At 42.4% G+C, this 17,684-nt stretch overlaps 1 protein-coding gene across 1 annotated transcript in view; it reads left to right on the top strand.

The window, feature by feature from the left end:
- pde4ba (phosphodiesterase 4B, cAMP-specific a) overlaps nt 1-17,684 on the top strand; it is a gene marked incomplete at its 5' end in the record, with an annotated part of 121,966 nt that overhangs the window by 55,058 nt on the left and 49,224 nt on the right. Inside the window, 1 exon segment of the mRNA XM_080011515.1 lies at nt 16,671-16,865. Within this exon segment, the coding sequence (XP_079867641.1) occupies nt 16,671-16,865 (195 nt within the window).

Genomic DNA, 17,684 nt, shown 5'->3' on the forward strand with positions numbered 1-17,684 from the left:
ATGCATTTTTTATGTGTTGATTTTATATGTGACTGTGCCACGACACAGAGACACGGTTTATTGTCGAGACTGGGGAAGATGTAACAAGCCAGGAGCAGATGGACACATGTCCTGACAGAGGCTCCCCCTGTGTGTGTGTTGATGGGTCACTTGCCTGTTGCTCGTTGATTGTTCTAACAAGCAACAGGCGTACAGCCACATCTGATCCCGGGTCCACTTACCTAGACCCAAGACAGGTGTGGCTGCTTAAACCACAACACCCCAGCACCATAGTGACAATAGCAGCAAAGGTGTGCCGCAGTTACACTTGAAATAAAACATTTCGGTCTAATTGTAAAATCGCTAAACTTGCATCGATAAACATCCTCTATCGTTAAAATAGATAAGAGATTGCTTGAGCACATTTGTCCCAGCAGAATTCACTTTTTCGAAACAATGAGCGCACAGGCAAACACTTTAACACGCTGGCCAAAACTACTATTTATTTTTGCAAAATGCACCAAAACTCTCAAAACATTAAATACATGACACAAAATCAACTACCTGCATCAAAACATACAACTTGTGAGCTATTGCAATCAATAGTTACAGAATGGCCCAATCAATACACCCTACATGGTTAACCCCCTTGTATATGTCTGCGCCATTTGTTGATACTATAATTACAGTGCATCCGGAAAGTATTCACACCCCTTTAGTTTCCCCACATTTTGATATGTTATAACCTTATTCCAAAATGGATTAAATTCATTTTTTCCTCATCAATCTACACACAATACCCCATAATGACAAAGCGAAAAAGGTTTTTTAGAATATTTTCAAAATGTATTCAAAATAAAAAACTGAAATATCACGTGTTCATACTGTATGTATTCACACCCTTTGTTATGACGCTCAAAATTGAGCTCAGGAGCATCCTGTTTCCACTGATCATCCTTGAGCTGTTTCTACAGCTTGATTGGAGTCCACCGGTAGTAAATTCAATTGATTGGACATGATTTGGAAAGGCACACACCTCTATAAGGTCCCACTGTTGACAGTGCATGTCAGAGCAGAAACCAAGCCATGAAGTCAAAGGGATTGTCTATAGACCTCCGAGACAGGATTGCATCGAGGCACAGATCTGGGGAAGGGTAAAAAAAAATCTCTGTAGCATTGAAGTTCAAGAAGAGCACAGTCGTCTCCATCATTCGTAAATGCAAGAAGTTTGGAACAACCAGCACTCTACCTAGAGCTGGCCGCCCAGCCAAACTGAGAAGAGCATTGGTCAGGGAGGTGACCAAGAACATGATGGTCACTCTGACAGAGCCCAGCGTTCCTCTGTGGAGCTGGGAGAACCTTCCAGAAGGACAACCATCTCTGCAGCACTCCACCAATCAGGCCATTATGGTAGAGTGGCCAGACGGAAGCCTCTACTCAGTCAAAGGCACATGAGTTTGTCGCTTGGAGTTTGTCAGAAGGCACTTGAAGGACTCTCAGACCATGAGAAACAAGATTCTCTGGTCTGATGAAACCAAGGTTGAACTCTTTGGCCTGAATGCCAAGCGTCACGTCAGGAGGAAACCAGGCACCTCTCACCACCTGGCTAATACCATCCCTACGGTGAAGCATGGTGGTGACATCATGCTGCATCATGCTGTGCTGTGGGGATGTTTTTCAGCGGCAGGAACTGGGAGACTAGTCAGGATCGAGGGAAAGATGAACGGAGCAAAGTACAGAGAGATCCTTGATGAATACCTGCTCCAGCGCGCTCAGGACATTAGACTGGGGCGAATGTTTACCTTCCAACAGGACAACGACCCTAAGCACACAGCCAAGACAACAAAGGAGTAGCTGCAGGACAAGTCTGTGTATGTCCTTGAGTGGCCCAGCCAGAGCCCAGAATTGAACCCGATTAAACATCTCTGGAAAGACCTCAAAATAGCTGTACAGTGATGCTCCCCATCTAACCTGACAGAGCTTGAGAGGATCTGCAGAGAAGAATGGTATAAATACTCCAAATGCAGGTGTGCCAAGCTTGTAGCATCATTCCAGAGAAGAGTGGAGAATGTCATCACAGCCAAAGGAGCTTCAACAAAGTACTGAGTAAAGGGTGTGAATACATATGTACATGCGATATTTCAGTTTTTTTATTTTTAACACATTAGCTAAAATTTCTAAAAAAAACTTTTTCGCTTCCTCATCATGGGGTATTGTGTGTAGATTGATGAGGAGAAAAATGAATTTAATCCATTACGGAATAAGGCTGTTACGTAAGAAAATGTGGGGGAAGTGTGCAAAGACATTTTGCACACGTGTAGAAGAGGCCTTACATCTTAAAACATAAGTTGTATCGGCTGTGACCAAATGTGTTCATTTAGTTTGACGTGATTTACTCGACTGAGTTTTGTGTTTTCCGTAGGGGCTTGTGTATTGTTTTGCAAACATGTGCTTTGCATTTGCGTTGTGTGTGAAAGCAATGAGAAATGACGTAGTGCAGGCCCGTGCAGAGACATTAAGAGTGGCAGGTGCTTAAAAAAAAAAGGGGGAACAAGAGAGGGTTGTGAGAGAGTCGGAGCGTTCCCATTACGCACAATGTTTTCATTCGTTCCATAAAGAAACGGGGAACCACGGGGACGCGCAGCCGAGCGCAGATCACGGGCGCCCGCGACGGTGCGCATCGGGGCGCCTGTGAACTGTGCTCGGCTGTGTGCACACTGAGGGTGTGCGGAGGACACGGTCCTCGTGAATATGAATATCTAGCCCAGACAATCCGCTGCCTCGATGCCCATTCACGCTTAAAAAATAAACCACACCTGATAAAAACGGCACCATAGGCAAAGGGACGAGTGCTCTGGCACCCCATTCTCACCCCATACCATTCTTTCAGAAAGCTGTAGGGTGGCCAAAACTTCTAGTACTCTTGAATGTACAATACTATGATCTCCAACAAAGCAAATCAAGCTTTTGAGTCAGATGTTGATATGGTTACCCATTTAAAGAGAAAATTACAATTTTTATCTGAAACAGCGACTCAGTTTGTTATTGAGACGCAAGTGAATGGGAAGCCGAGAAAGCCTGACTCTGAAAAGAGATGTTGTTCATCAATACAGTATGATGATCAAACTACATTCTCCCCATATCATATCTGATTTTAGCACAGAAGTGTGATTGAAAAATATGAAAAAATGAAAAATATCTGAGATTAAATTCAGCTTTTCGACGACCTACGCATGCTGTAGAATGAGGAAGGTCATTTTGAATGTTAAACATTAATTCATTTGTTGTGTTTTCTTTGGGCTGAGATGATTGTTGTTGTTTTTTTTAATATATTTAACAGTGCAGAATAGAATAGATCCAAAGCAGTGTGACGGACAATGCCGGGGTTCATCCCAAGACCATCGTGGGTACTGGAGCACATCTGGAGGCACATCAGGCTGCTGGCGGATTGTTTTTAAAGGTTTTGGGGGGAAAGATGAAATACAAGAGAACAGAAATTCAAAGCAGAATGGAACAAAAGAGAGTTAGAGACTGGTATATAAATATTTTTTTGGCAACTTATTCACTATGAAAACAAAAACTCTGTGTCAATGGGACGCTTTTGGAAAGGTGCAGTTTGTTAGTACGGTAAACCCCGGTCAGGCTTTATCAGGAGCCTGTGAAGTTAATAACCAACTTAACATAAATACATGAATGTCACCTGAATGTCACACACAGACATGTCCCTACTTCTACTGAGATAAAAGTAAAGGGATACGTATGTTTAATTTGTTTCCAAATATATTGTATTTCCAACCCTGATTACATTTCTGGAAATTGCTTTTTATCGCCAAACATCATTTTATCATGAGAATTTTAATCTGTTGGGTTTCCACCTTACACAAATGACTGTGCTGCTACAGTGCTCGTGGTTCTGAAGTAGGTCCTGATTTCATGAGGACGGACACACCAACATAGCTATTTGGCTTTGTTCCGCTCACATGTCGTACATGAGACCCAACACGAATGGACGTTTTCTCTGCCAGAGAGCATGGCGCCTCAGCTCTGGTGGCTTTATGCAGATCCACCTCTGCAACTGTGGTTTTCCTGTGGAAAGTACTGGTCCTGGTTGTAGAAAAAGAGAAGTAGTCAGATGGCGTGTCTGAAGCAGGTTAGATACCAGGAGGGACGTGACAAGTGACACACGTGACACGCGGTGCGAGACATCCAGCTTCTAATCCTGGCGTGTGCCCTGCGTCGGTGTGCTGGAATATACTGCATATATATAATATAAGTGCTTTTGTGTGTGCACTACATGTGTACATGCACACACATCTGGGTTCACTGTTTTCTGTAAATGTGTGCGTGCATACAGTGTATGAGAGAGAGAGAGAGAGAGAGAGAGAGAGAGAGAGACACTCAGTGAGTGTGATCAAAAGATTGGAAGTGTGAGATAGAGAGAAGCATGGGAGTGCGTGAGAGAGTGAGACAGAGACAGGCAGTGTGTGTGAGAGAACTGGTGAGTGAGAATGAGAGAGGAACAGTGTGAGAGCGAAAGAGACAGTGGGTGAGTGTGAGCGAGAGAGAAAGGGAGTGTTTGAGAGAGTGAGAGACAGAGGGAGTGAGAGAGAGTGAGATTCTGATCAAAAGTGTGAGGTGAAGAGAGTGTGTGAGAGTGGGAATGTAAGAAAGAGTGTGAGAGTGCAAGAGACAGGGGGTGAGGCTGAGAGTAGAGAGAGAAAGAGAGGGAGTTAGGGAGTGTGAGAGAGATGGTGTGAGAGACAGACAAAGAGTGAGAGTGAAGCAACTATTTTCCACTGCACGAAACACCCGCTCACACCGGCTAACATCTGGCTTTTGTCTTCAGTGGGAAAGGTTACAATCGCCATTCATTCCGGGGACAAATGTCCCCGCAGTAGTCAGGGGTGTTTATGGGCTCCAGCTCCGATCGGCTCTGATGAAAACATGACAACCCGGGTAGACATGGCCGTGGACCTTGTCATGTTTTGAGCGTGGGGATGGCTCTGCGGGGACCACATTAGAGAACCTCCCTCACTCCCCGCGCTCCAGCGCCGCCCCAAGTCCTTTCTCCGAACCTCCACCGCCGGAAGACCGGGGCCGATGCGCCGCAGTGCGCAGGAGTACTCCATCCTCTGTTTTTTCCCACGATCACGGTGGAAACATGACACGCCCCTTTTCAAGCGTGTCGGTGACGTTGAACGTGACACACCAGAGAAAAAGAAGGAAAGGCATACTCATCTAGTGGCAATGGGATTGGAGTCAATCACCTCTTATTAGCAGGTTAACCTGCGTTTAAAAAACTTGCATATGCATGCTTATTTTAGTGTAAAAACGGTATGAGTTAGCAAGACAGTGAGTGAGCGAAAGAGAGCATATGTGTGAAAGAGTGGGAGAGTGAGTGATGCTGCACCTGAAATGGCATACTACGTACAGTACATTATCATATATCATATATATATATATGGTATATTATCATCCAGTGTACTTGAGTATGTGAGTAAAAAGATCTGTGGTTTTTTGGACATATCTGTGTTTTTTTGGACATATTGTGTGGTCAGCTGCTCAGCTTCCTTTCAGCACTTTGATGATGAAACTGCAGAGAAACATTTACCGGCTTCTTGCCCTCACAATGCATTGTGGGATATGCTTGCCAGGGTTGTGTGCGCCTTAGTACTACCATATTTCACCCAATGTAGTAGGTCATCCTGGTACTTTTCACACAGTATTTGAGCATACAGGTACTTCTCACTTAACGACAGAGTTCCGCTCCTACAACCAGGTCGTTAAGTGAATTGGTCGATAAGCGAGGACTCATGTTATTTCACGGTGAGGGGGTGTGGCCCTTGTGAACTCTAGTGTAGTGAATATTGACAGACTGCAGGAACAACTCTGAGAACGGTGATGAGATGTATACAGTGTATATAGTATATATAGTGTATATTGTATATATAGTGTATATAGTGTATACAGTGTATACAGTGTATGTAGTGTATACAGTGTATACAGTGTAAATAGTGTATGTAGTTTATACAGTATATATAGTGTATACAGTGTATACAGTGTATATAGTGGAAAGTATACGTATATAGTATATATACTGTAGTGTATATATATAGTGTCTATATGTATATATAGAGTGTATATATAGTATATATAGTGTCTTTATGGTATATGTAGTGTATATATAGTATATATCGTGTATATGGTATATATAGTCTATATAATGTATATATAGTATATGTAGTATATATAGTGTATATAGTGTATATATAGTATATATAGTGTCTATATAGTATATATAGAATATATAGTGCATATAGTATATATAGTGTATATCAAGCATATATAGTATATATACTATATATAGTGTATATAGTATATATAGTATATATACTATATATAGTATATATAGTATATATAGTATATAGTATATGTAGTATATATAGTGTATATAGTGTATATATAGTATATATAGTGTCTATATAGTATATATAGAATATATAGTGCATATAGTATATATAGTGTATATCAAGCATATATAGTATATATACTATATATAGTGTATATAGTGTATATATTATATAAAAGGTGATGTGCAATGAGATGCTCGATGCTGAGACGCGGCGCACCCAGCAAGCAGACCGTGGTATTGTACGCAGCGTACAATACAGACTGGTCTGAACAGTCTGAACAGTCATTCAACAGGTAGGTCATTAAGTGAGGAGTACCTGTACAATGCTTTATGGATGTACTAAATATCAGATTTGGAGGACTAAAAAGTGTGGCAGATGGTGGAATGGAGTGAACCAGAGAGAGAGAGAGAGAGAGAGAGAGGGAGAGAGAGAGAGAGCTACTCGCACAAAAAGCCTCCTCCTATTTATGCTGCACATATAATCAGGTTAATTGCTTAAAGCCAAAGGAATGCATGGCTTTATCATAAACTAAACAATCAATGCGAGGGATCCACTCAAAACATTGTCTTAGAAGAAAAAAATTGAAAACTCAAAACAATCCACTGTGGTATCAAAACAGGTGACATTATACATGATAACCCTTGAAGAAAATAAGCTGCAAAGTCAGTCCATCTCACGAAACAAGACGATCAGATTGCCCTTTCATAATTCCCTCATAATTGCATCCGTACTGCTCTTGTGTGTGAGGTTTGCTGCATAACCACCGGCCAGTTTCGTTGGCTGTTTATTCCTGGCAAACGTGCAGAAACCAGCCCCACGTCATAATGATCAAACCACCTTGCATGCAATTCAGCAATTTGCTTTACCTGTGTAATGATTTCCTGCAAATGTGAGTAAGTCATTTCTTTGAGAACCTGGCAACCATTTGCGACTTTTTCCAAAATGCGCCTGTGTTTGCGCTAGCCCACCTCTGGGCGGGACAAACCAGCGCACTGCTTCTTAGACGGTTGGAGATTCGGTGTCATTTTATTTATTCTATGCCATATGTGCGTGAGTTGTTATGGAGATTTGTAAATAGAGAAATATCAGTCAGTCTCATCTTTTATGTGTTTTAGGGAGCAGTCTGTTGTTTCGGTTGAGGTTAACCAATGGGGGGGACGCAGAGGATGGTGAGGATGACAGTTAATATGATGAGTGGGTGATATTTAGCAATGATGGAGCGGTGGATGGATGGATGCGATGGAGAAGTGAAAGTTAATGTTGAAAGGTGTACAGTAATTAAAAGAGAGTAAATTCTCAACAACAAAAGCAGACCAAAGCAAAGAAAATTTGCAATCATGTTTGGAAAGGGTTTGTAGTTGACAAATATTGAATTTCAAGGGGGGCATTTTACATTTTTCCTGAAAAAAAACCACATAATACTACTACTACTACTACTACTACTACTACTACTACTACTACTAATAATAATAATAATAAATATAGATACAGGAAGCAATACATAGGATCCGGTTTATTCATGTTAAGTAAGTATTACAGGTTTCGGAGGTTCCCAAATATGCGTTCTGTGATTATGTGCGGGGACGTTTGGAGCGGACCGAGGGACTCTCTCCTACCGCCGATTCTTTCTTTAATCACTGTCCTTTTGCGGGGATGGGGGCCGCACTGGACTTGGGTTGGGAGGAGTGAGAGTCCGAGTTCAAATTGGCGTTTTAGGAAGAGCCGCTGCGTCAGCTCCGGGGTGGTCTCATCCGCGTTGCGTGCTGCCCAGCAGGAGAGCGCTGCCTCCGGGGAGAGAGCGGACGGAGCACCGGTGCTCCTGCCCTATGACTGGCTGTTCATGTCACATGTATGAAGTGACGTATGGAGGTTTACAAAGGTGGTACGAAGGTGTCATTTTAGTGGTGACTTCTTTCCTTGGATTACATTTTCAATAAGTTTCCATGAAATACAAAAAAACGTTGTGGTATTTCTGTGAGTAATTTCCATATCACGGCTTCTATTTTTCTGACGCCTCACCCGGTCTTGAACGCATCACTTACTGTACTCTTGTGTGTACTCTGTTTTGTCATATTTTTTCATGAATCCGGCAAAGTAATGGGGATCAAAGAGATAAAATATAAATCGAACAAACCACAGACATCTACCAGGTTAGTTACATAAACATATGCACAGACGCCTAGTTTGTAATCTCTAACCACGACAAAGTGATGGAGTCTGAACACGGTGACAATATACATACTGAATCAGAACCTGCACATTCATAGTAAATAGTATGATGACATCACAAAGCGTCTTACTGTAAATCTCATCTCGTTCAATTCGTTTTTGAACATGGGCGTGTCGGTGAAGCACGACCATCTTGCTACTGTGGGTCAAACTTGGTCGGTTTTCTCTAATGTATGCTCCGTATGTGGATCAGTGTGGATGAAAGTTCAACCAGGAGATGTTTGTGAAATACTGGTCCAAACGACACCTCAACCGTGTTCGTAACTTCTGTCATTGTTGTGTTGTGACATAGTTTTAGCCCTGTTGTAGATACTGTGGCATTCGATGACTTAGACCAGGTCTGTGATTTGGGCCGGATTTGGCTGGTTTTTCATGAATTTCTGCTCCATACACGTATCGATTTCGATGAAAGTTTAACCACAAGATGTGTGTGACAAGTTCAAAGCAGACCTGAACCATGTTTGTAACTGTTCTGTTTCAAATTGTTTTAGCCTAAAATATTCATAAAAAAATTCCTGACCTAATAATTATAATAATAATTATTATTTTATATATATATATATAGCTGCAGGCAATACAGCAATACACGGGTTGTTGCTGTTGAGTTGTGTTAGGTGCGTTTTACAGTTTCCTTGATGATCTGAAACGATTTTCCGTGTTTATTTGAACGCAGCATGGGCTTCCCCCGGATCATCTCCTGGTTGCTTGTCTCGTGGCGCAACCACTTGTGGTCTACACAACGCAACCCTCCTGTCTTTAAAACATCCGTCCGTGTTTGCCTGTAAACCAGAACTTCTCTTTGTTAGAACTCACCGTGTTGACGTCATAAAGCGTCTTCCTTTAAATCTCATCTCGTTCATTTTGGAACGAGACGTGTGACGTGGTAGTTAGGCACCAGAACAGCTGAATATTTTGGGTCAAAGTTGTTTGGGTTTTCACTAATATCTGTTCCATATGTGGATCGATTTGGATTAGATTTCAAAAACGAGTTCCTTGTGACATAGTGGTTAAAAAGTCACATTAACAGTGTTTCTTGCTTATGCTAAAGCATGTGTTCCAGATAGTTTTAGCCGGGTTGGACATATTTCCGCATCAGACGTTGTCGGTCTTAAAATCGCTCAAAATCTGGTCGGTTTTTCGCTAACATCTGCTCCGTACATGGATCAATTTGGATTTAACTTTAACAACAAGGTCTTAGTGACAGCGCGGTTCAAATATCGTGTTCGTGTGTTATGCCGAGGTTGGTTTTCCAGATAGTTTTAGGCTTAAAAATTCAGACAATTTTTCCTCTTACAATAACAATAAGGGGCTGTCCTGCAGGGTGGACCCCTAATAATAATAATAATAATAATAATAATAATAATAACAATAATAATAATAATAATAATAACAATAATAATAATAATAATAATAACAATAATAATAATAATAATTCAAATAAATAAATAAATAAAAATAATAATCTTCTTCTTTCTTTTTCTTTCCGCTGCTTCCGTAATAATAATAATAATAATAATAATAATAATAATAATAATAATAATAAATAAATAGATAGATAGATAGATAGATAGATAGATAGATAGATAGATAGATAACACAATTTGCAGCTCAAAGTGCTTTGCAGACATTTGGGAATTCATGATTTATAGTAATTCATAATTTGAAGTGAATGTGTAGTACATTTTAGGAGAAAACAAAAAGCTAAAATAAAGTCAATGGTAAGAAGAAAACAGTCACACTAGTGAAATGCTAGAGTAAACATGTATGTTTTCAGTTGCTTTTTCAAGACGTCCACAGCCTTTTTCTCTGATATTTTGTGGAATGGTGTTCCACAACTTTGGGACATAGTGAGTACAAGCTGCCTCCCCGCTTTTCTTCTGGAGTACTGTGGGGACATTTAAAAGACATAGAACGACAAGGAGTCTGAAATATAGGGAGGTGCTGTTCCATTAAGAGCTTTATAAACAAGTAGAAGGACCTTGAAATCGTATTTATAGACGTCGACTGAACGTGTAAAAATGGAACGCACTTTGACCCAAGGTAGCCAGACTCGTCCTGCTGAACATCACTGTCACTGCATTGTTCTTTGTCTATGTCTCTCTCCTCTTCTTTTTTTTCATATTTCTCCTTCACTCCTCTTTGTTATTGCCCCATATTCGGTTGGGTTCTCTTTATTTTTACCCCAAAATGCGTGTGATTTATGGATTTTGCGCATTTAGACCGTAACTGATTCTCGGCGACAGCATCTGCTCCGTGACTTTGTACCTAAATGTGCATGTGTAATGACTTTGTGCACGTCCTGATTGGGTTAGTGGCCTATTTTCTATTAATAAACCCCCCCGTCGCTGGACGGTTGACAGATCCTTCCCTTTCTTCCATTTTGCTGTTACAGATTTCAAATGACCAAAAATAGATCGTAAATCAGAGCTACTCATAGGAGGAAGGTGACAGTGGATCCCAGGGAAGTAGAATATATTTGCCATCAGTGGCCACTGAAAAAAGGACAAGCCAATGTTATTCTTATTTATCTGTCTGTTTTTGTCATTTCATCCTGACGTCATCAATGAGGTCATCGATGATTCCAAAATGTTCTCCGAGGGGAGATTTTGTAACGATGCTCCAGCATCCCGTCCAGCGTCTTGTTTGGACAGCAGGCGGGCTGTGCACTAAAATCTGTCATTGCAGTTCCTGGGAATGCTCCTTTGGGATTACAGGATGCATTAGTTGTCAGAGAGGAATTCTGCAGAATTTGTTTTGGCAAAATTTGTTGACATTTTGGGCACATTTTACTGGGAAATGACCTACATCAGAATTTCCCCCTTTTGTTTTTTTCAAAGATACCATGGCTCTGGTTACGGTCAGGATACATGTTAAGCTAAATGCACATTGGTATCAAATATAAATGTGCTGAATATTGTTGTAAATGAAATTATGAACAACCACCTTTTATATATTGTTTTTCATACATATTTGGTATTCTGGGACATTTTGGTGAGTGGTGTGGCACAGATATTTCTTTGTATAAACTGGTTCTTCTCTTCCAGGACGGCACATATTACTGATTTACTGGACCTGTTGGTTTATACCCCCCCCCCATTTTTTTCTTTCCACAAGACTGTTAACATTACTAGAATAACTTTGTTGAATAAAGAAATATCTGTTTAACACTGGGGCTGAGGCCGGGACAAACAGGAGGTGTAACCATGGCACCGCTGCCTGCACTGGCAGACGGACAGACACCCGCTTCTCCTCAAGCCGGGACCCACAGGAAGAGAGTCATTCCGCGACAAACAAACTGTACTCACACACACACGCGTGTGCCTGCAACCATACATTATCCTAAACGTCTAGATTACAGACCAGAAAAGGTCAAGAGCTTAAAAATGTTTCCGGTGCCTCCCGCAAGGAATTTATATTTAGGAATATCAATTTTTACTTCTTGGCTGTGGAGCTGCTATGAATTGTCGAAGTCTCTCTGCAGTCCAATCGTAGTACCAGAATGACCGCAAACACAAGTTTCCTCTTTGTATATTTACCTTCTTTACGCTTTTGTCCAAAACGACTTCACGCACATGAGCGGCTGGAAACAATCAAAACACACATCGACCATTGGAGCAACCTGGGCCTTTAAGCGCACGATCACCTGTTTATACATTCAACCAGATACAAGTGCCAGATAGCTGTAAGGAATCGGAATAATATAGTGTCGTTAGTCATTTCTTTTTTCCCAAACCTCATGGCAATTCCTCAGAAGGGTTCAGACAAACAGGACGTGTATCCCTAACAACAGACAGGATGCTGGCTCGTCTCAGGTATCAAAGACCGGCCGGTCCTGCCAACAAACACTGTCAGTGATTCCTGGCTACCTGGAAGAACCGAGGCAGAGAGGAACGCCGCCATTGTCTCCAGCCTGAGAAGCTTCGTCATCTCACTCTGAGGACAGAGCCCGTGACCTTTGCTGTAGCGGTGCGAGACTGGCAAACGATTCGTCCTCAGTGAACATATCTCCGGCAAAAGATCCATTGTTTTTGCGACTCGGTTCAGCCGGGTTTTTGCGCTCCCACCTAAATAAATCTTTTTCAGCAGAATTAAATGATTGCTGTGACAATTCTGTTCACAACTCGGAGCCAAACCAACTCCTCTGACTCTTGTTACACCAAGTGAATGAAACGAACAGATTTGGAAAACTGGACGGTTGTTTTTTCTGAGCCACTTGTTAAGAGCGGAATCTCCAAAAAGAGCAGAACTTTTCATCACTACTTTGCTGTTCTCTCATCTGTCTCTTTTCCCGTTTATTTTCACTTATGTTAGCTTAAGGTACATTTTGGGTATTTGGCAAAATAAAGCCTGTCTGTCCTGTTCTCACATGGTCGGTCAGTGGACTCGTCATCTGTCCGTCAACCAGTGCAGTAGTGGACTGACCAGCCAGTCCTGTCTCGGTGACTCAGCCCCACTGGAAACTGGAAGTGAAAACAGGAGTGAATGCCCTTGCAAGGTCACCGGGCTCACTTCCTGATTGCTTTGTGACACACAATGCCGAAAACATTACAGTACTCCCAACCGTAGCGGTAATACACCTGATCACTGCATGGGCGACCAACAGAAAGCAGATCATTAGTTGCTGTTAAAAACAAATTTTAAGAAATAGCTTAAAACCTGCTTCTGAAAGTTGATGTTTGGAATGTAAGAACTGTCCCCTCCTGTAGCCAGCCTGTAATTAGGAGGCGAGAGGCACACACACACACACACACACACACACACACACGCACACACGCACACGCACACATACACATACACGTACACACACACACACACACACGTAGAAGCATACCTAAATGTGCGTCACTAAACTCGTGACGCACTGACCCTTTTAACTCACATTTACACGTTGTCAAATCCCCTCCAGTGTTGCTAGTTCTAGTAAATATGTCCCTCATCCCAGAAAGCTTTATAAATTAATTCCTTGGTATCAGGGATTTGGCCTCCTTTCCTGCCGCTCTGTCAACATGTATGGTTAATAAGTCCTTCGTCCCACGTCCGCTTCATCCGTTACAAAGCAGACTTCCACTACATCTCAACCCTTTCTGGATGATTGCCAAAGCAATGGAACTCTCATATATTTCCATTTCCCTACCTTTGTTTTATATATTCATCTCGTCTTAAATGGGTTTCGAAGCCTGCTTTTCAAACAGAAAGCAGGAAGTTAACAGTTGATATTGGTCCTTGTCGGTTTTATTTTTCTTGGATAATAAAGGGGAACGGCTGAAATGACAGCATTTGGCATGAGTGAGAATTTAGCCTTTACGGTCACTTCACATGAATGGGTTCCCAGACAAGTACACTAATCCACTGAGCCAACGGGATATGCCATCCCTTATACTCAGGCTGTAGTTCCCACTGTCCATCGCACTTTGGATATGGTACATACTGGAGGTCTCTGTTTCTTTTTAAATAAACAATTTTAATGTTGTTTGGAGGCGCTCTCTTGAGGAGCCAAAAGTAGACACTGCATTATGATTATGATGTATGGTTATGATTATTAGGGGTCCGTCCCGTAGTGATAGAGCCCTGTTGTTATTGTTCAGATTATTATTATGATTATTCTCCTTGGCACTTTTCAAGCTAAAAGTGTCTGGAACAGAAGACCGCCGCAGCCACGGACACGGTTGAGGTGTCATTAGAGCTAAGACGTCGCAGATATTTCAGGGTTCAAGTTTCATCCAAATCAATCCACATACGGAGCAGGAAGTCGTGAAACGTAGTCGAACGTTCATGCATCACGTGGTTTGGAGCGAGATGAGTTTGTTGAGTAAGACACTTTCAGCCAATTCCTTATGAATTAACAGATTGTGGTTCTGAACGCATTGGGCGCAGTGCAGACCCCATCGTCGTTACGAACTACTCTTGTGTGTGCGTGTGGGTATTATCTTGCCTGCGTGACGTCATTTCGTTTGATATTTTATTATTTTGCCCTTTTTGTAAATATAAACGCAGTCTGTTCCATCTTATCTGGTGCTGTGAACCTCCTGCTGCGTTCAAGGAGGAGGAGGAGGAGTTGAAAACAGTCCAAAACATATTCTGTGTTTGTGTCATCACACATGGAGTTCGCTTGCAGCTCCAGAGTCACAGGTCTGAATCGTGTCCGTTTTATTTTAGTCCCAAAAGTTAAAAAAATTTAGGAAATGTCTCTGAGGGAAATGCAGTGTTAAATGCGTTTGAATGGAGGCGTGTTGGTGGGAACTTCCACATGGAGTGATTTCCATCCACAGAGACACTGTGAAGCAGGACTCAGTGGACTACAGGTAGTAGACAGACACCTTCTCATTTTAAGGATAAAGTCATAACACGCAACAAGTGTATCCTTGTATTAGTAATTTCCACGTGTCACCAGGACAACAAAACTCGAGTCACCGCGTCATTAAGTGAGTCGATGCTGTGTTCATTGGAAACTCTGAAAATTGAACTTGTTTTAGATTTAATGCTGATGTTGAGAGGAGTGACAGCATGAACTTATACACCCCGTGTATTGCTGCCTCAAGCTATATTTTGTGTTTTTTTTTGTTATAGTTCTGATTTGCGGTCTTTTTGTCATTAATATGTGGTAACAGTGGCCCATTGTTCAGTTGTGTAGTGAACTGAGTAGCGGAGTTTAAAGGAATACTCCAGGTTAGGGGGGGAATTTGCCTTTTTTCTATCTTCAGACGAAAAATGTCAATAGCAATTTCATCTCTGTGCATCCACAACTGAAATAGCAAGGCTGCAAGAGGGAATCAACTAGCCTAGTTCCTGTGAAATAAGTGAAAAACACCTTCCAGAATCTCAAAATCACTGCACCCGACACATGGATAAACAGGTATGCATCGAAAATGACTGATTTAATAATGTACTAACATCTCAGCTCTAGAGCTGCTGTACATCATGGAAAGAGAATACTACGTGGTACTCAACTGACCATGTGTTAAACGCCTCACAGGGTTGCCCGCTATGACTCGAGAACCTTTTGTAATGCTGTTGAACGACTACATCTACACGACCCCCGACGCTCAACATGACTTACAGTAAACTGGAGCACCAGGAAACACCGGAGGAAAAACACAAAACGTCTCTTGAGAGATCCTGTACATTTGTTTCTTTCTACATGGAAGCGTTTTACACATACAGTACTGGAAGGACCTTGCAGTATCCATTAGTGACAAAGGTGCTCCCAGACATTTGGGTTTTTTATGAGAACGGCTTTGTTTAACCTTTTGAACTCCTAGCGAAGCATGGCATCTACCGCCACAAAAAAAACTGTCAGATCTTTTGTGTGTATCTTTCGTAAGAGCAAGAGATTGGATGGTGTTCGTGTATTTGTGTGTGTGGTTGTGGTTGTGGGTGCGCATGTGGAACGACTGCACAAGAGGTTGTCCGCGCATGTGATCCCACACACAAAGGGACGATACTAGTGGATTGACCTTAGGGCTGCAGATGCAGTTAACCATGAAGCGTATCTCTTTGGCACGGCCTACTGCCTTTCTCACACACACACACACACATGCACACGCGCACACACACACACGTTTCTCATTGCCAATTTTAATGTTGTGCCTTGTATCTGGATCAACTACATAAGACTGGGACTAGAAAAGAGGCAAACTGGTTTCCCTGCCACCTCAATCAAGAGTACTCTGGCAGTTTCTTCTGCCGCACGCCACCCGAGTAGCGTTTTCAGGGCCCTCCGACACAGAAACACAGGCAATGGGGTTGAAACAACAGCAGTTTTATTGTAGAAAGTGGGCCAGGTGGAACAATTCCGGAAGAGATGGAAAACGTATCATGACGAAGGCTCCTCTCCTCATGTGTGTGTGGGGGTGGGGGTTTTACCTGTTGCTCTTTGATTACTCTAACTAGCAACAGGCATACAGCCACCCTGATCCTGGCTCCAATTACCTAGACCCAAGATAGGTGTGGCTGCTTAAACCACACCACTCCCACACCAGAAGTACTTTCATGGAGACAAAATGGCCTAACCTCAAGCTCTCTTTTTGCTTTTCTTCTGCTTGTTTCCAGTTTCGATGTGGAGAATGGCCCATCCAGCAGCTGCAGCCCCCTGGACCCCCAGGCCTCCCCGGGCTCGGCACTGGTCCTCCACACCAACTTCCCCGGCCACAACCAGCGGCGGGAGTCCTTCCTCTACCGCTCGGACAGCGACTACGACCTGTCGCCCAAGTCCATGTCCCGCAACTCCTCCATCGCCTCTGAACTGTACGTAGCAACTAAAGTCTCCGATTTCTATCGAGAGACTTTCATTTATTTACTACACACCTACACACACACACACACACACACACACACACATAGTAATGGATTTTGTTCCAATAGATAGATAGATAGATGCTTTATTCATCCCTGGAGGTCACAGCAGCTCACATAAAAAAAAAAATACTTGAAATAAATAATATGACAGTATAGCCCAAACCTAACGATAAACACTTGATTTTTTTAATACATTTGTGACTAGTAGGAAGCATAGGCCTCAAATCGTCCCAATGTCTCGCAACCCCCGGCGATCTCTGGCCACTGCGTGGGGGGGTCAAGCACCCCAGGTTGAGAACTCTAATGCACTCTAATGTATCACCCTGATACCCTATTTTATATAGACTAGCTCTTTTCTGTGGCACAGTAGATGAAACAAGGCTTTTTTTTGCTTTCTAAAAGAAGTCATTGTCATTGTCATGACAATGAGCTGTAACCCAGAACAACAAATCAATAATATTTCATCACAGCCATCCTACAAAGTTACCGCTCCGTCATTTCTTAGGCTCCCCCCACCACCCCTTTTGTTTCCGAACCTGTCCTCCTCCTTGAGCCAAGTTGGCAGCGAGCGTATGGCGTGAATATACGATCCGGGGTCCGCTGCCTCTGGCCGGCTTCTTTTGCTGTTTTCCTCTCTCTCTCTCTCTCTCTCTCTCTCTCTCTCTCTCTCACCTCCCTCCCCCATCTGCTTTTTTGGGGAGTGAGAGTCGGGAGGATGTTGCCGAGGAGCAATAACCCACATCCTTTAGCCATGAGACTCTCAGTGAA

The sequence above is a fragment of the Zeus faber genome (genome assembly GCF_960531495.2).
Source record: "Zeus faber genome assembly, chromosome: 1".
NCBI classification, from domain to species: Eukaryota; Metazoa; Chordata; class Actinopteri; order Zeiformes; family Zeidae; genus Zeus; species Zeus faber.